General features: G+C 43.0%; 1 protein-coding gene across 6 annotated transcripts in view; it reads left to right on the top strand.

Annotated features, from left to right (window-relative positions):
• Positions 1-17797, top strand: part of cfap74 (cilia and flagella associated protein 74) — a 45581-nt gene that overhangs the window by 16193 nt on the left and 11591 nt on the right. For all 6 annotated transcript variants that reach the window (XM_055931733.1, XM_055931734.1, XM_055931736.1 and 3 more), the window contains 4 exons: positions 1124-1246; positions 1613-1734; positions 7711-7839; positions 12798-12885. In XM_055931733.1, coding sequence (XP_055787708.1) covers positions 1124-1246; positions 1613-1734; positions 7711-7839; positions 12798-12885 — 462 coding nt within the window. The remainder of the gene's footprint in view (positions 1-1123; positions 1247-1612; positions 1735-7710; positions 7840-12797; positions 12886-17797) is intronic.

Consider the following 17797-nt stretch of genomic DNA (forward strand, 5'->3'; position numbering starts at 1 on the left):
GGCTACCCAAAACGTTTGACCCAAGTTAAACAATTTAAAGGCAATGCTACCAAATACTAATTGAGTGTAAGGAAACTTCTGACCCACTGGGAATGTGATGAAATAAATAAAAGCTTTCTACTATTATTCTGACATTTAACAATCTTAAAATAAAGTGGTGATCCTAACTGACCTAAGACAGGGCATTTTTACTAGGATTAAATGGTCAGGAACTGTGAAAAACTTAAATGTATTTGGCTAAGGTGTATGTAAACTCCAACTTCAACTGTATGTTAAGAACGTAAGTAACTGAAAATAAGAGTTGCTATGTAAATCGGGCCCTTTGGTGTTATTATGATATAACTTTTCTTCATCCCCACTTCTCTGTATAGTTCTGTATTGATAGATGTCTGCCTTGGTCTTTGTGTGTGAATGCATAAAATGGTGAATTATCAGATATGAACAAATGCATAAAAAATTACAGCACACACATACACACACACACACACATCCACACTAGTTCTGTAGTGATAGTCTGTCATCTCTCTCCATGGTGGGTTTGTGCACTAATGTCATGTGTCCTGCGGTCTCTACCTGTCTAGTTGTTGGCTCATTCTGGGCTCATTACTCCTGTCTTGGGGGTAATGGTGCATTGCTTCTCCCGCTACCTTTCGTGTGTGTGTTTTCACCATTTTACGCATTTATACACATTGTGCTCCCAGAGAATTGAAACTTTCCTGGAGTGATGTTCCACACTGAAGTGTTCTTCTTTCCACAACTTTTTATTGAAATCCCTGTGTTATGGTGCAGAGGATGACACCCAGCATTGACTGTAGTTAGATTTTATATGACTTTGAAGTTTAACATCTGTATCAATATCATGAGATGTAGGGTACTATATTAAAACCAGCCCTAAAAAGATTTCACCTGGAGTGTATTCACTAGGAACCAAACAGAAGCAAATGGGCCAAAATGGGGAGGGACCTACTTTAATTTGTCCAATATAAAACTAGTTTTCATTGCAAAATAAATTCCGTTGCAGAATGTTTTGCTACGCTGTGCACTAATGCATACCGCTGATCCTGCACTTGATGATGTGACTGTTGTTGTGACATGTTCCCTCAAGACTTCCTCCCATGCCTAGGTCAAAGAGGGGGAAGTGGGCCCGTTTGAAAGTGTCAAGTTGGAGATTGTATTCACACCCACCGTACCAGGGGAGGCTAAGTTGGACTTCCACATCAAGTTCTCCGACCCAACCTGTGAACCAGTAAGATTTTCCTCATGATGTCATCATCATTACCTGAGTGAACTAAAACTACAGCAAAAGTCTATTCAGCCAAAGCCAATAGCCAGGCGTTAACTTATGTATGACAAAAACAGCTTTCCTCTCTTGAGAATGTGTGATAGGAGTGATGTAGTCAATAAAATTATATGTAAAAATATACGTTTTGTCATACCCATGGTATACGGTCTGATATATCACGACTTTCAGCCAATCACCATTCAGGGCTCGAACCACCCAGTTTATAATAATATATAATGTGTGAAGGCTAATGAGATGAATGTCCTTCTGGCATATCCCGGAATCATCCAAGCACTAGTTTTGATTGACGGGGGCCTTGTCTATTCACAGATATCCATTGGGGTCCGAGGGACGGCTGTGTGCGTGCCCGTGTGGGTGGCCCAGCCAAGCATTGTCCTGAAGATCTGCATGTTCGATCGCCTCTATCAAGACAGTATCGTGGTCCAAAGCAGGTGAGTCCGTCAATTGGGTAGAGACGGTCATTAATTTACATTATGTACAGTAGACTTTGGCCTGGGCCGGAGTCTGATCTAGTTGTAGTGCTGCCAACCGGGTTACAAATCCCACCTCTGCCCATCCTCTCTGTGTTCCTCCATACCTGTCTCCCTCCATACCTATATCCCCCTCTAGAAGACAACACATTCTTAAAAAACAAATGTAGTGTAATAGCACTTTTCTTGCCGTTTATAATTGACACATTTATATAACTTGTTTCTAGCTGCTGTTGCATATTCTGAGTGCTAGTTTAACACCGTCCCATTTAGCATGTGCTAAATTCTGTTTTTACAGAAAACTGCTCAAGAAAATCCCTTGCAATCACATGGACAGCTTACTCAAGCTTTTCTGAGATATAACTCAGCAAATGGGGACAATTTAGAATATACAGTTAATAATATTTAATAACATGACCAAAAGCAGGGAAATGTATTAGGTCCCAGTAGTCCCAGGGTTTGGTGGGTGTATCGGATGGGGTCCAAGGTCCCCGGATAAGGTGCCATTTAAAATCTCAATCCCCTCTTCTTTAGGTGGGATTGAGCAATAGCAAATCCTTTTTGATTATGAATGTTATACATTATGCCGAGGAGTTAAGAAAGTGCTGCAGGCCATAACGTTTACAGGCATGTCTCTCCACACGTCTTTGTGTCACACGTCACAGTGCGAGAAGGGATTTGTGGCAGCTGCCATCTGGAAGCTGGAGCACACAAATGCATGTGACAATGTGACCGCAACAGTGACGCCGAGAACGCCAGCTTTTTAACCCCCCCCAAAAAGTCCCCAAAAATAGACACCAACTAGCATCATACAATATGTTACGTTTGCTCTTTTACCAATGGTATAAAATAATATACTGTGGTGTACATAGAACTGCTTTATAGTTATGGTTGTGTAAAGCAGTTGACATATTTTAGGGGAACAGTGAGAGCAACACCAACTAGCATCACACAAAATGTCATCTTGGCTTTTGAGTCAATGATTTATCCACTTTTAGCATATTTCAGGTGACGGCAAGTTTCATCGCCAACACCAAATCAAATTGAAGCCAAACATTTAAAACCATTTCCACTGACACCTGCTGGGGAGTCAAAGAAGATGACAAAGCAGACGACAATATGCTTTTCCTAAAACCACCTCCTGCCCTCTTTCTTCCCTCACTTATTTATAACAATACCTCCTGTATGCACAACCGTCCTCCTCTCACCCCGAGGAATGAGGCTGAGTTGATTAATGACTTTTGTTTCTGACGCCGCTCCTCTTCCTACAGAAACAATAGTTGTTCTCTCCGTCGCCTCGCTTTTGAATGGAAGATTCCTAAAAATAGAGCATAAAGGAACGAGTGCCTAGGCATTTCTCCAGTGGCCCTCTCCTGAGTTGGTTGATTTAGGGTTTATCTTTTGACGTTGCCAGGAGAAGGGAGACATCGCTGTGGTGCTGGTGGTGGTGGGGTAATTACTCAAACTCCCTCTGAGGTGTTGAGTATCCCATCAGGCCTTGGGCCACGTGGATTTTCACCAAGTGTGCCATCTGGACGTGCAGGGGATGGAAAGTGTCACCGCTACAGTATAGCCATGGGCACCTTGACTAGTGACGTATGTTAGTAGAGGCCTTAGCCTTAACAAGTCATGAATGTTAAGAATTATTATTGTTATGGGCTAGCCTTGTCCCAGTCTTTATGTTTGGCATGACAAGGAGTGGCATAATGGCACAACCAGACTGATACCCAGTCTATCCATGAGCAACTCTAGCACTAAACCACAGTTTCTAAACCCAGAGACGCTACATCGCAAGACTTCCAGGAACACTTGCGAAACAGACCAAGCAGACCAGGCCGCGGTTTGGGGTTTGAGAAGTCAATAAGAGAAGTGAAAAATTCTTCCTTAGTTGTTAATTTGATCAAAATCTAAAGGCACGACATAGATTCGAGCCAATGTCTTAAGTAGTTGAAAATGCAATCATTTTTATCAAAAACGACTTTATATCAAAGGAGTGGTTTAATTTGATGGCCTGCACATGGACAATTCAGCGCGAGACGAAATTTAGATCAATAACTTGTTCTGCGAATGTGCTTAGCTAGCCAACGCCTACAGGTGTGATCAGGGATTCCTATTAGAGAAGCAGTTTTAGCCCATCTTCTAACTGTACTGTCTTTGACTAAACCTTCCCCAGTCAAGGGCACTAGCATGCAATGGGTGTGAGCGCACTAGTCAGTCAGCTTTACCTAAACCAGATGACAGTGTAAGGAAGTCTATCAGCTCCACAGCTATAAGCCTCCTGGATATATGGGGCTTAGGACTTTAACTAGTATAACTGAAAGCATTTAACCTCCACCGGCCATGGGCCTTATCACTAACCCTATCTGGTCGAGCGCATTAGAATCTAATACCCGTGTAATACCCTTTTGATAATCATTAGATCACGCTCTTATCCAGTCATGAACAATGGGTGTCAGTTCAAAACCATAACCGGTCGAAAGCATTGGCACTGCAGGAGAACATATAATCATGAAGTATGACTCATAGAATGAACGTTAAAGAGCTACAATGTTAGTTCTATGGAGAGTCTTTCGTCATGATTAGAGAACATACAGTAAGTAACCAGTCATCCTTTTACCCAGAGTCATAGTACTGAACAAAAATATAAACGCAACATGTAAAGTGTTGCTCCCATGTTTCATGAGCTGAAATAAAATATCACAGAATTCTTCCATTCGCACAAAAGCATATTTCTCTCAAATTTTGTGCTCAAATTTGTTTACATCCCTGTTAGTGACAATGTTTCCTTTTGCCAGGATAATCCATCCACCTGACAGGTGTGGCATATCAAGAAGTTGATTAAACACCTTGTGCTAGGGACTATAAAAGGCCACTCTAAAATGTTCAGTTTTGGGGCATCTGTGGCATTGTGTGACATGTTTTGAGGGAGCTTGCAATTGGCATACTGACTGCAGGAATGTTCACCAGAACTGTTGCCAGAGAATTTAATGTTCATTTCTCTAACATAAGCCGCCTTCAACATCGTTTTAGATAATTTGGCAGTACGTCCAACCGGCCTCACACGTGTATCCACGCCAGCCAAGGACCTCCATGTGGCTTCTTAACCTGCAGGATCATCTTAAGACCAGCCACCCGGACAACTGATGAAGTTGAGGAAAATTTCTGTCTGTAATAAAGCCCCTTTGTGGCCTGGCTCCCCAGTGGGTGCCCTCCCAGACCCACACATGGCTGCACCCCTGCCCAGTCATGTGAAATACTTAGATTAGGGCCTAATTTATGTATTTCAATTGACTGATTTCCTTATACGAACTGTAACGCAGTTACATCATTGAAGTTGTTGCATGTTGTGTTTATATTTTTGTTCAGTATACAGTGCATTCGGAAAGTATTCAGACCCCTTCACTTTTTTCACATTTTGTTACGTTACAGCCTTATTCTAAAATTGATTATATTGTTTTTTTCCCCCCTCATCAATCTACACATAATACCCCATAATGACAAATCAAAACAGGTTTTTAGACAGTGAAAATCACATTTACATAAGTATTCAGACCCTTTACTCAGTACTTTGTTGAAGCATCTTTGGCAGGGATTACAACCTCGAGTCTTCTTGGATATGAAACTACGAGCTTGGCACACCTGTATTTGGGGAGCTTCTCCCATTCTTCTCTGCAGATCCTCTTAAGCTCTGTCATGTTGGATGGTGAGGGTCACTGCACAGCTATTTTCAGGTCTCTTCAGAGATGTTCGATCGGGTTCAAGTCCGGGCTCTTGCTGGGGACTCAAGGATATTCAGAGACTTGTGCCAAAGCCACTCCTGCGAGGTCCTGAGCGCTCTGGAGCAGGTTTCCAATAAGATCTCTCTGTACTTTGCTCTGTTCATCTTTCCCTCGATCCTGACTAGTCTCCCAGTCCCTGTCGCTGAAAAACATCCCCACAGCATGATGCTGCCACCACCATGCTTCACCGTAGGGATGGTATTGGCCAGGTGATGAGCGGTGCCTGGATTCCTCCAGATGTGACGTTTGGCTTCCAGAGAATCTTGTTTCTCATGGTCTGAGTCCTTTAGGTGCCTTTTGGAAAACTCCAAGCGGGCTGTCATGTGCCTTTTACTGAGGAGTGGCTTCCATCTGGCCATTCCACCATAAAGGCCTGATTGGTGGAGTGCTGCAGAGATGGTTGTCCTTCTGGAAGGTTCTCCTATCTCCACAGAGGAACTCTAGAGCTCTGTCAGAGTGACCATTGGGTTCTTGGTCACCTCCCTGACCAAGGCCCTTCTCCCTGGATTGCTTAGTTTGTCTGGAAACCTCCCTGGTCTTTGTGGTTAAATCTGTCTTTGAAATTCACTGCTCGACTGAGGGAGCTTACAGATTGATAATTGTATGTGTGGGGTACAGAGATGAGGTAGTCATACAAATCATGTTAAACACTATTATTGCACACAGAGTGAGTCCATGCAACTTATTATGTGACTTGTTAAGCACATGTATACTCTTGAACTTATTTAGGCATGCCATAACAAAGGGGTTGAATACTTATTGACTCAAGACATTTTAGCTTTTGAGTTTTAATTCATTTGTAAAACAATTCAAAAAACATAATTCCACTTTAACATTATGGGGTATTGTATGTAGGCCACTGAACAAAACATCTAAATGTAATACATTTTAAATTCAGGCTGTAACACAACAAAATGCGTAAAAAGTAAAGGGGTGTGAATACTTTCTGTAGGATAATTTTATTGTCCCTACACAAAATCAATAGGGGAGCTTTTTGAGCTGCGTATCTTCACTGTTCTTTCAGGCACAATGACACACCTGGCTTCTCTGCTGCCTATCAGCTAATCCTCTATCTTGTGGATTTATATTGAACATTTGTGTAGATTTGAAAGATTTGTGTTGGTATGAAAATAAATTCAGGCTCTGACACAACATGTGGAAAAAGTCAAGGGGTGTGAATACTTTCTGATGGCACTGTAGAGAACTCTTCATATGTCTCTGCTTTTACCCGCAAAATGAGGAGTTCACTAGACTGCCCTATCCAATTAATATCCAACAAATGGCCTTAATTGATTATATGTCTCTGAATTCCTGGGACAGCAGTTTAAAGGTTGTCGTTTTGCTCAGGTAAAGACGGCCACTCCGACACCCCTGAGTGTCCTTGCCTCCGGGAGAAGAGACATTTGTTTGACCCCCTATTCAAAGTGGATCACTTCATTTAGGCGTTGGAAAAAGGAATGAGCGCACCCATTCAGCACCTCTATCCAATCAATTTCTTTGGGGATTCAACACTTCCACCTTTCAGTGGTCTTACTTCTGTATACTGGATGTGATGGAAAAAACTGACTACACAGCGCTTCCACCGAGCGCGAGTCATTGAGTGTAGCTGTTGAGAGGGGAGCTCGTGTGTGTGTGTGCGTGTGCGTGTGTCGTTGGCCGTGCGTGGAGAATTCCCTGGGTAGTGATCCATTTATATCACCACAGCTACAGAGGGAGGCTTCTCACCACCGACACAACCATCTGTTGGATCCCCCTGAAATTGGGTCACCTAAACTATCGGCTGGGAGACAAGGACATGAGTACATTGCAGCAGTATCTACCAGACAATTTGTGTTCATGTCCCTCACACACTCACGATCCCCTCCGACTTCCTCGTCAAATATCTACATTGTAACAAGGGGACATCCTGGAAGTCTGTGTAAAGTACACTCACCTTTAAATTTTCTTCGTGGGGGTCATCTTAATTTAGTATCGAAGCATGTAAAATGTATACAACAAATCACATAAACTGATGGATGCCATCTTGAGCAGTAGCTTGGTGAAACCTATTGTGTCATAGACATAACACCGCCCTAACTTACTAAATAGGCTCTCCGTTGAGTTAGCAGCCCTAACTAACTAGTACAGGGCCTAACCAAACAGCTCTGTTGTATTGCAGAGCGAGCACAGCTCTTCGGCTGACATTCAAGGTGTGTCCGGAGCTGAGGAACCACATGGAGATCCTGCCTAAGACCGGCTACATCCAGGCCAGGTCCAGCTTCAACGCTAAGCTTAAGTTTCTGCCCAGGTAACCACACAGATACTAACACCAGAGTCATATTCATTAGTACACACAGTAGCAAAATCTAGCAAAATGCTTTGCAACGAAAAACAGAAACAAGCATTTCTTACTGGACAACTTCAGGTTGTCTCTCCCTGTTTCAGTCTCTTTTCTTCCGTTTGGTGCCTAGTTAATACAATGATGATGGATTTAGATCATGGGTAATTGATTGTCATACAGCATACTGAAAGTGTGTTATACATATATAAACCCTTCACATACAGTATGTTCAGAATACTTTACTCTAAAATCATGGTGTGAATATTTCAGACCAGATCCAATTTAGCCTGCCTTATCTTTGTTTTACTGCCCGTTCATCTCTTATTCTGAAACTGGAGGCAGTTTACCTGGTAGTTTTAAGTGGTGGACCGGTTTCTTTAAGTATCTTGCCACTGCCAGCAGTTACAATTATGAAACATGTCCTCCATCATCTTCACCAATTAAACAGCGAAGTGCAAATCGCTCCCAACACAGAAATGGAGTGCCGTGAAGGCTTCTGATAATGTTTTTTAATGACTTTGAAGGACATGGTAATTTCTGGAAGGATGGGTGGGCTATTTTTAGGACGGTGAGGCTGAGTTGAGCTGCAGTTTGAGCACCAGGGGAACAGGGAAGACGACTTTCAGTACATAGATGAGAGGAGTAGAGAACGCTGCGGAGAGGGGGCGAGAGTTCTCGTTCACGCCTACCTTGTTTTTTGGCATATTCATAGCTAAGAAGATTTCAGGTCTACTGATGGCAGTGGAAGATGAGGGAAGTTTTACATGACAAAAGTTAATGTCATATCGGATGGCTCGACTCCGGAGGGCTGGAGGGGAAGTGGGAAATGACAATAATCTGCCTTAGTGAATCAGAGAGAGGTTTAAAACCAGGATTAAGTGGAGAGAGCATTACTTCTGCCATGCTGTGGCAGGAGGCATGCCCCTCCTCTCCTTCTCTCTCAACATCTCTCTCTTTTTCTCTCTGATCACTCACTCTCCCCCCTACTTTCTCTGTTTTTCTCTCTCTCTGTCCTTATCCCTCCATCCACCCATCCAGCAGTAGAAGACCTGCTTGCGTATCCAGCACAGTGCTTAGTTACATAACGGTCCGGGCCGACGCACAAAGCCCCATTCTGAGGTCTCTTGGAGAACACTGTAATCCTTAACATGCTCTAAAGAGAGCCTCAGCAGACAGGAAATCCAGACGGATACAAAAAGTTTGGAAAATATCACATGATCTCCGGTGTTAACAAAAACATACCTTCTGTCAAGCACATACACTAGCTAGGCTGTCACGACTAGCACAGCAACGGTCTGCAACTGGTGGGTGGGGGTTGTATGATGCATCAGCTCCAATTTTGATTCGCGGTATTATTTCTAGATTCTATGTGTCTGTGTGTTTATTTTGTCTTAAGCCATTCGTGACTATGCGACATCCAAACTGGCAGCTCTGGTACTGCTAGAACCATGGCAGTAAGTTCCGTGTGAGAAGATTCCGTAGGTTGGCCTCACCACACACAAAGGCAGGAAGGCAGGGAGGGCTGTTTCATCTTACTGCTAGATAAGTCATTTGTTATATATTCTTCAGACGGCCGTTTATTTCTGCCTCTGCCTCTTTTCCAATAGATTATGACTGTGAGTGTAAATGTAGTGTACACTCCTGAACCACGGATGGATCGCCCTCAGGCTACAGAGGGTTCGGAATCCTCCAGTCCTAGAACTTTCTCTTTCTCGCTCTCTCTATTTCTTTGTCTCTCTCTATCATCTCTCTTTGTCTTTACAATACATATCCAGGCCAAAATATACATAGCAGTAGATCATCTCTTATAGCAGTTCATTGTGGGGATAAATAGCCAAAAAAAAAAGTAATAGTATTAGGGCAGATATTGATTGCTTCATCCAGTTTTTTATATACTCAATATACTACGATCGGTTTTGCCTTTTAGCTAGATAATAAATATTATCATATTAACAGGGGGGACCTGATCCTAGATCAGCACAACTACTGTGATGAGCTTTGTGAATACGGGCCATGGTCAGTGGATTTGATTGAACAGGGACTTGTTCTGGATCATAAATGGTTTAGGTCTAATCTGTAGGAGATGTTGACCAGCTCGTCCGGTCAACTAGTCAGCTCAGGCTGGTAAAAGGGAGATTACTCTTGATTTACCCAGATTGACTCAGATTACAATTAACAAAGCTGCTGCCTTCACCAAGCAGTGCATAATTTACTGGTCTACATCACTAACATACATAAATGTTACTGTACGTGAGTTACAGGGAAGGAAAAATATATATTTTCAATAACATTTTTTTGGGGGGGGTGGTGTTTTTTGTCAAGGGTGGTTTTCCTCCTTTTCCCAAATGTGATGATGAGAAATTCCCTAATCTTCTTTAATCCGTTTTGTAATCCTTGTTCATAATTTGAATAGTGATATATATATTTTTAAACATACTCTGCTGCCTTTTCTCAGGTAGCCTAAAGTTTAAACCACTGTATAGCACGAACGTTGTCCCAAAGTTAGACAGTATTCCGCTGACAGAGACTGATGGATCTCTGACTCTCTCTCACTCGCTCACACTCTCACTCTGTCTCAGTCTGCTGAGCCTTCCACTGTCAGGATTATAGGTGGTCCACAGATTATTGCGTTTTAGACTTTCCAAGTTTTAAGCAGTGACACAAAATGACTCCAACGGGATCTTTCTGCCACTTGTGTTGTGACTCAGGCAGATGCCGATGAAATGTTCGCTGAAATTCCACCTTAATCTTTGACTGCTTATGTGAGGATAATATAATGAATAATGTCATTGCTTTATACACAAGCATTGCTTTCTAAGCACCACAGGTACAACTATTCAGTGTAGATCTACAGGTAACTGCCAAAATAAAGGAAACACTTGAGTAAATGATGCCAAAATATACAAGGTATATTGAAAGCAGGTGCTTCCACACAGATGTGGTTCCTGAGTTAATTAAGCAATTAACATCCCATCATGCTTAGGGTCATGTGTAAAAATGCCCAGTTGCCCATTATTTTGGCTACCATGGCTAGAAGAAGAGATCTCCGTGACTTTGAAAGAGGGGTCTCAAAGGAGCATAGGGGTTTAAGGGTGTGTATATGTGTGTGTCACAAGATCTCAACCCAATTGAACACTTATGGGAGATTCTGGAGTGGCGCCTGAGACAGAGCTTTTCCGCCACCATCAACAGAACACCAAATTATGGAATTTCTGGTGGAAGAATGGTGTCGCATCCCTCCAGTAGCGTTTCAGACACTTGTAGAATTTATGCCGAGGTGCATTGAAGCTGTCCTGGTGGCTCGCGGTGGCCCAACGCGCTTTTAAGACACTTTATGTTGGTGTTTCCGTTATTTTAGAAGTTACCTTTTAAGTTCTCTTATAATTCATTATCTTGTTGAAGACTACATGTGCATAGTGTTATTTGGGTAAGATTTGGAGGAGAGAAATAGTGGATAAACTGGTTGCCGAGTGCAGCATGAGGTAAAATTGCGGGATGCCAAAAACTTAACCTCATCCAACCGCACATTTCCCCTCAGCAGCATATGGGTCTGGCGACATCCCGCCAGGCTTTTTCACTCTACCCTGCCAAGCTAGTTCAAGAGTGACTCTCCAGCAGAGATTCTATTAGCAGAGAACACAAGGGCTTCCAAACAACTCCCAATAATAATTCCCCCTTCTGTCATTGTGGGATTGAGATACAATTGAGACATGTTCGCTTTTCTGTTTTGTTGTAAATGTCATACAGTACAAATGAAGGATCTTAATTTGATCCCCCTTTTGTTGCAGGAAATGTCTTGCACAGCAGGAAATGCAACGGTGTAGTGTATTCAAGGTTTAAAAAGTCTTCTAAAGTTTGTAATTTCCACTTTAAAATGTCAGACTTGATTTCCCCTAACAATTTTTTTTTAACCCCTAAAGAAAAGTGTACATTAATTAGAATTCACACAGTAATTCACATTTCCTGTTGCTGCAGGATTATTTTCCTGCTGTGAGAAACAGGTAAATTTAAGATCCAACATCTGTACATCCGAGCTGGTTGAAATACAACACTGATTTGCTGTAAGATCGTAATTATGAAACGCGCCTTTTCCCTAGGCTCTGACAGATTTGTTGGAAGCATTGGGCGTCTCTTCAAGAGCTTTGTATTCATTTGGAAAACCTCTGACATCTGGAAATCCCTCTTAAATTGCTTTAAACCCTCTGACACTGGCAGCATTAGCTCTCATGCCTTCATAGAGCCAGCATTACCAAACAGGGAGAGAGAGAGGAGTCAGGAGTGGGCTGGGTTTGTGCTGCTCACTGTGGATCCACTGGGGATTGGCATCTGACTGTTATTTTCATGCTAATCAAGTATTGGCTGCGTAGTAGTAGAGAGAGGGCAGTTCTCACGAGAGCAGCTCTCCACCTAGGGTATTGATTGAGCTAGTGCTTTACATAAGCTCTGTGTATCACTGCAAGCCCTCTTTGATGTGTACTTATGCCCAACATCATCATGGCTGCAGCCCACAGTAGTGTGGAGGCGTGCTCTCTTGCCTTCCCTGGTGGTTCTACAGATCTAAACGGGGGATAGTCGTGTTGGTTTACAGTGAAACGCTGAAGGTTTTCCTCCATGGGCCCTCTCTATCCCTCGCACTGAGCATTTTCCCAGTTGTTGAGGGCTGGGACATATTTGCTGATGTAATGTTTGAAGGTAAACTCTGAAATATGACATACACCGTGGGGCGACTTACAGAAGTCAACAACAAAATTCTAATCTAACAAGACTGCTAGCATTGGCTCTTCCCAATAGTGGCAGCCTTGACAGATTGTGGTTGTTCATGAGCAGGAAGTTGCGGCGCTGTGCATGATGGTGTCATATTGCTGAGTTAATGTACAGTATAATGATTTCCTGTATACTTATACCCACTGTTCTTCCCCCCCTAGACGTTCCTTGTTCGAGGATGCAAAGACGTTTTTTGACAGCGAAACAGGAGTGCTGGAAGTCCCCTTGACAGTGCAAGTGGCTGATCAGGTTTGTTGCACTGTTAGGCTCTAAACTTACAGGCAAGAATTCAATTGTGTTATTTCAAAGTGCACAAAAAGTAAACAATCTGTATCAGTCAACTAACACTGATACTATCAGTTGAAAATGTCCACAAGGAACACAGCCAGGGATGCAGAAGGAAGCAATTTGGGAGATGAGTTTTCCTCAAATACTGCACTAACATCCTTCGAGAGATACCATTGTGGAAAATGTCAATATGAGATAATTGAATTCTGGATGCAGTCTACAGTATTGAAGTATCATACAATACAACAGCCCCTCTCAATCTACACGGAAGCGTTGAGTACTTATTCATAAGTAGCAAACCTTCTGCAGGTCCCCATGAAGGGCAGAAGCACTGAAGGTTGTAAATTAACCCATTTTAATGGTAGCAAGCTAAAATTATCCACCACCCCAAGGCCTGCACTGTTCCATGAGTGCTAATGAGCCAAGCATAAAGGTTATTCCACGTTGTTTTACTGAAAAGGTCTCCATAATATCATTTGGATTATTTGTTTTTGGTGTTGTTTCCACTCTATTTGAGTTCTTTTTTAAATAGATTCAAAATAAGTAAAAAAATATTTTATCTCACAGAATGATATTATTTCTATTCAGCTTTCAGTTGTGAAACGGTTACATTCAGGGTGTTTGGCACTTCCATTTTAGGCACTGATTCGTGATGCTCCAGGGATTATTCTGGATATCCCACCACCATTGATTTATGTCAAAAGTTTTATCAATGTATAGTTATCCAAGTGAAGTATTAAGTAAGTACATCAGGGATTGTTAAATTCCTTTTGACACACACACACACACACACACACACACACAGACTCAACAGCAGACTCAAATCCAACACACAAAACAGGCTCTGACCCAACACTCGTGCCGCATTTGTGCTGTGTTTTACCCAGTCATCAAATCCCCCAAACTGGCCAGCAGTCACACTCCTTCAGCCAAATCATCACCTTACCCACCCTGCCCCCCCATGCGCCATCGCCCACCTCCTAAACCCACACCCCTATACTTGGTAGGAGTGTAGGAGTGTGTTTGGAGGCAGTAGGTTTTCACAGAGCCAAAAGCAGGGCAGCAGGATGTTCCTGCAGAGACCCAAAGCTGTGCCCCCATTCTTGAACCCTTAACCCTGGCTCAACTCCAGGCCTCCCTCTCTGGCCACCAGGCCCTCTCTGGCCGGTGCTGAAAGCGTGAAAGCGTGAACGGGTAAACAAGGAAAGCTGCCGCACCCAGATACGGCTGAGGAGGACATTAATACATAGGTAGGAACGCTGCTCTTAGGGCATCAAATCAAATTGTATTTGTCGCATGCTTATTTACAAGCCCTTAACCAACAATGCAGTTTTAAGAAAAATAAGTGTCAAGTAAAAAATAGATAAGAAAAAAAACAACTAATAATTAAAGAGCAGCAGTAAAATAACAGTAGCGAGGCTACATACAGGGGGTACCTGTACAGAGCTAATGTGCGGGGGCACCGGTTAGTCGAGGTAATTGAGATAATATGTACATGTAGGTAGAGTTAAAGTGACTATGCATAGATAATAAACAGAGAGTAGCAGCAGCGTAAAAGGGGAGGGGGGGATGACGACAATGAAAATAGTCTGGGTAGCCCTTTGATTAGCGTTCCGGTACCGCTTGCCGTGCGGTAGCAGAGAGAACAGTCTATGACTAGGGTGGCTAGAGTCTGACAATTTTTAGGGCCTTCCTCTGACACCGCCTGGTATAGAGGTCCTGGATGGCAGGAAGCTTGGCCCCAGTGATGTACTGAGCCAAACGAACTACCACGTGTAGTACCTTGCGGTCGGAGGCCGAGCAGTTTCCATACCAGGCGGTGATGCAACCATTCAGGATGCTCTCGATGGTGCAGCTGTAGAACTTTTTGAGGATCTGAGGACCCAAGCCAAATCTTTTCAGTCTCCTGAGGGGGAGTAATAGGCTTTGTCGTGCCCTCTTCACGACTGTCTTGGTGTGTTTGGACCATGATAGTTTGTTGGCGATGTGGACACCAAGAAACTTGAAGCTCTCAACCTGCTCCACCACAGCCCCGTCGACAAGAATGGGGGCGTGCTCGGTCCTCCTTTTCCTGTAGTCCACACTCATCTCCTTTGTCTTGACAACAGATTGTTCCACCTGGTTCAAAAATGTATTTTCTTTCATTCTATTACTTTAGGTGCATTTGATTTAGCTTTCCCCGTGGGCTTTGTGGGCAGGGTTTTCACTTTTCTGACTATTTTGTTGTTTTAATCGTGCCAGGCGAGCTAAATCAAGTGCACCTATTGGGATTGAAACATATACAGTACCAGTCAAAAGTTTGGACACACCTACTCATTCCTGGGTTTTTATTTTTTACTATTTTCTACATTGTAGAATAATAAATCACGGACATTGTCACCAGCAAAGCACCACCTACTCTGCTTCTCATAAAGACACGGTGGTTGGAACCAAAAATCTCATCAGACCAAAGGACAGATTTCCACCGGTCTAATGTCCATTACTCGTATTTCTTTTTATTGGTGTCCTTTAGTAGTGGTTTCTTTGCAGCAATTTGACCATGAGGGCCTGATTCACTCTCTCCTCTGAACAGTTGATGTTGAGATGTGTCTGTTGAACTCTGAAGCTTTTATTTGGGCTGCAATTTCTGAGGCTGGTAACTCTTATGAACTTATTCTCTGCAGCAGAGGTAACTCTGGGTCTTCCTTTCCTGTGACGGTCCTCATGAGAACCAGTTTCATCATAGCGCTTGATGGTTTTTGTGACTGCACTTGAAGAAACTTTCAAAGTTCTTGAAATTTTCCGGATTGAGTGACCTTCATGTCTTAAAGTAGATGGGCTGTCGTTTCTCTTTGCTTATTTGAACTGTTCTTGCCATAATATGGACTTGTTCTTTTACCAAATAGGGCTATCTTCTGTATACCACCCCTACCTTGTCACAACACAACTGATTGGCTCAAACACATTAAAAAGGAAAGACATTCCACAAATTAACTTAACAAGGCACACCTGTTAATTAAAATGCATTCCAGGTAACTACCTCATGAAGCTGGTTGAGAGAATGCCAAAGTGTGCAACGGGTGGCTACTTTGAATAACAGTCACTATTATTCTACAATGTAGAAAAACCCTTGAATGTGTAGGAGTCAACTTTCGACTGGTATTGAACATACAGTGGGGAGAACAAGTATTTGATCCACTGCCGATTTTGCAGGTTTTCCTACTTACAAAGCATGTAGAGGTGTGTAATTTTTATCATAGGTACACTTCAACTGTGAGAGACGGAATCTAAAACAAAAATCGAGAATCACATTGTATGATTTTTAAGTAATTAATTTGCATTTTATTGCATGACATAAGTATTTGATACATCAGAAAAGCAGAACTTAATATTTGGTACAGAAACCTTTGTTTGCAATTACAGAGATCATACGTTTCCTGTAGTTCTTGACCAGGTTTGCACACACTGCAGCAGGGATTTTGGCCCACTCCTCCATACAGACCTTCTTCAGATCCTTCAGGTTTCGGGGCTGTCGCTGGGCAATATGGACTTTCAGCTCCCTCCAAAGATTTTCTATTGGGTTCAGGTCTGGAGACTGGCTAGGCCACTCCAGGACCTTGAGATGCTTCTTACGGAGCCACTCCTTAGTTGCCCTGGCTGTGTGTTTCGGGTCGTTGTCATGCTGGAAGACCCAGCCATGACCCATCTTCAATGCTCTTACTGAGGGAAGGAGGTTGTTGGCCAAGATCTCGCGATACATGGCCCCATCCATCCTCCCCTCAATACAGTGCAGTCGTCCTGTCCCCTTTGCAGAAAAGCATCCCCAAAGAATGATGTTTCCACCTCCATGCTTCACGGTTGGGATGGTGTTCTTGGGGTTGTACTCATCCTTCTTCTTCCTCCAAACACGGCAAGTGGCGTTTAGACCAAAAAGCTCTATTTTTGTCTCATCAGACCACATGACCTTCTCCCATTCCTCCTCTGGATCATCCAGATGGTCATTGGCAAACTTCAGACGGGCCTGGACATGCGCTGGCTTGAGCAGGGGGACCTTGCGTGCGCTGCAGGATTTTAATCCATGACGGCGTAGTGTGTCACTAATGGTTTTCTTTGAGACTGTGGTCCCAGCTCTCTTCAGGTCATTGACCAGGTCCTGCCGTGTAGTTCTGGGCTGATCCCTCACCTTCCTCATGATCATTGATGCCCCACGAGGTGAGATCTTGCATGGAGCCCTAGACCGAGGGTGGTTGACCGTCATCTTGAACTTCTTCCATTTTCTAATAATTGCACCAACAGTTGTTGCCTTCTCACCAAGCTGCTTGCCTATTGTCCTGTAGCCCATCCCAGCCTTGTGCAGGTCTACTATTTTATCCCTGATGTCCTTACACAGCTCTCTGGTCTTGGCCATTGTGGAGAGGTTGGAGTCTGTTTGATTGAGTGTGTGGACAGGTGTCTTTTATACAGGTAGCGAGTTCAAACAGGTGCAGTTAATACAGGTAATGAGTGGAGAACAGGAGGGCTTCTTAAAGAAAAACTAACAGGTCTGTGAGGGCCGGAATTCTTATTGGTTGGTAGGTGATCAAATACTTATGTCATGCAATAAAATGCAAATTAATTACTTAAAAATCATACAATGTGATTTTCTGGGTTTTTGTTTTAGATTCCGTATCTCACAGTTGAAGTGTACCTATGATAAAAATTACAGACCTCTACATGCTTTGTAAGTAGGAAAACCTGCAAAATCGGCAGTGGATCAAATACTTGTTCTCCCCACTGTATATACCCATATAATTTTATTTATAGGTCCCGTGACTGCTTAAATGAATAAGCATCATAAAGAACCTCTAGATCACAGGTGTCAAACTCATTCCACGGGGGGCGAGTGTCTGCGGGT

This window comes from Salvelinus fontinalis, chromosome 8, assembly GCF_029448725.1.
Source record: "Salvelinus fontinalis isolate EN_2023a chromosome 8, ASM2944872v1, whole genome shotgun sequence".
Classification (NCBI taxonomy): domain Eukaryota; kingdom Metazoa; phylum Chordata; class Actinopteri; order Salmoniformes; family Salmonidae; genus Salvelinus; species Salvelinus fontinalis.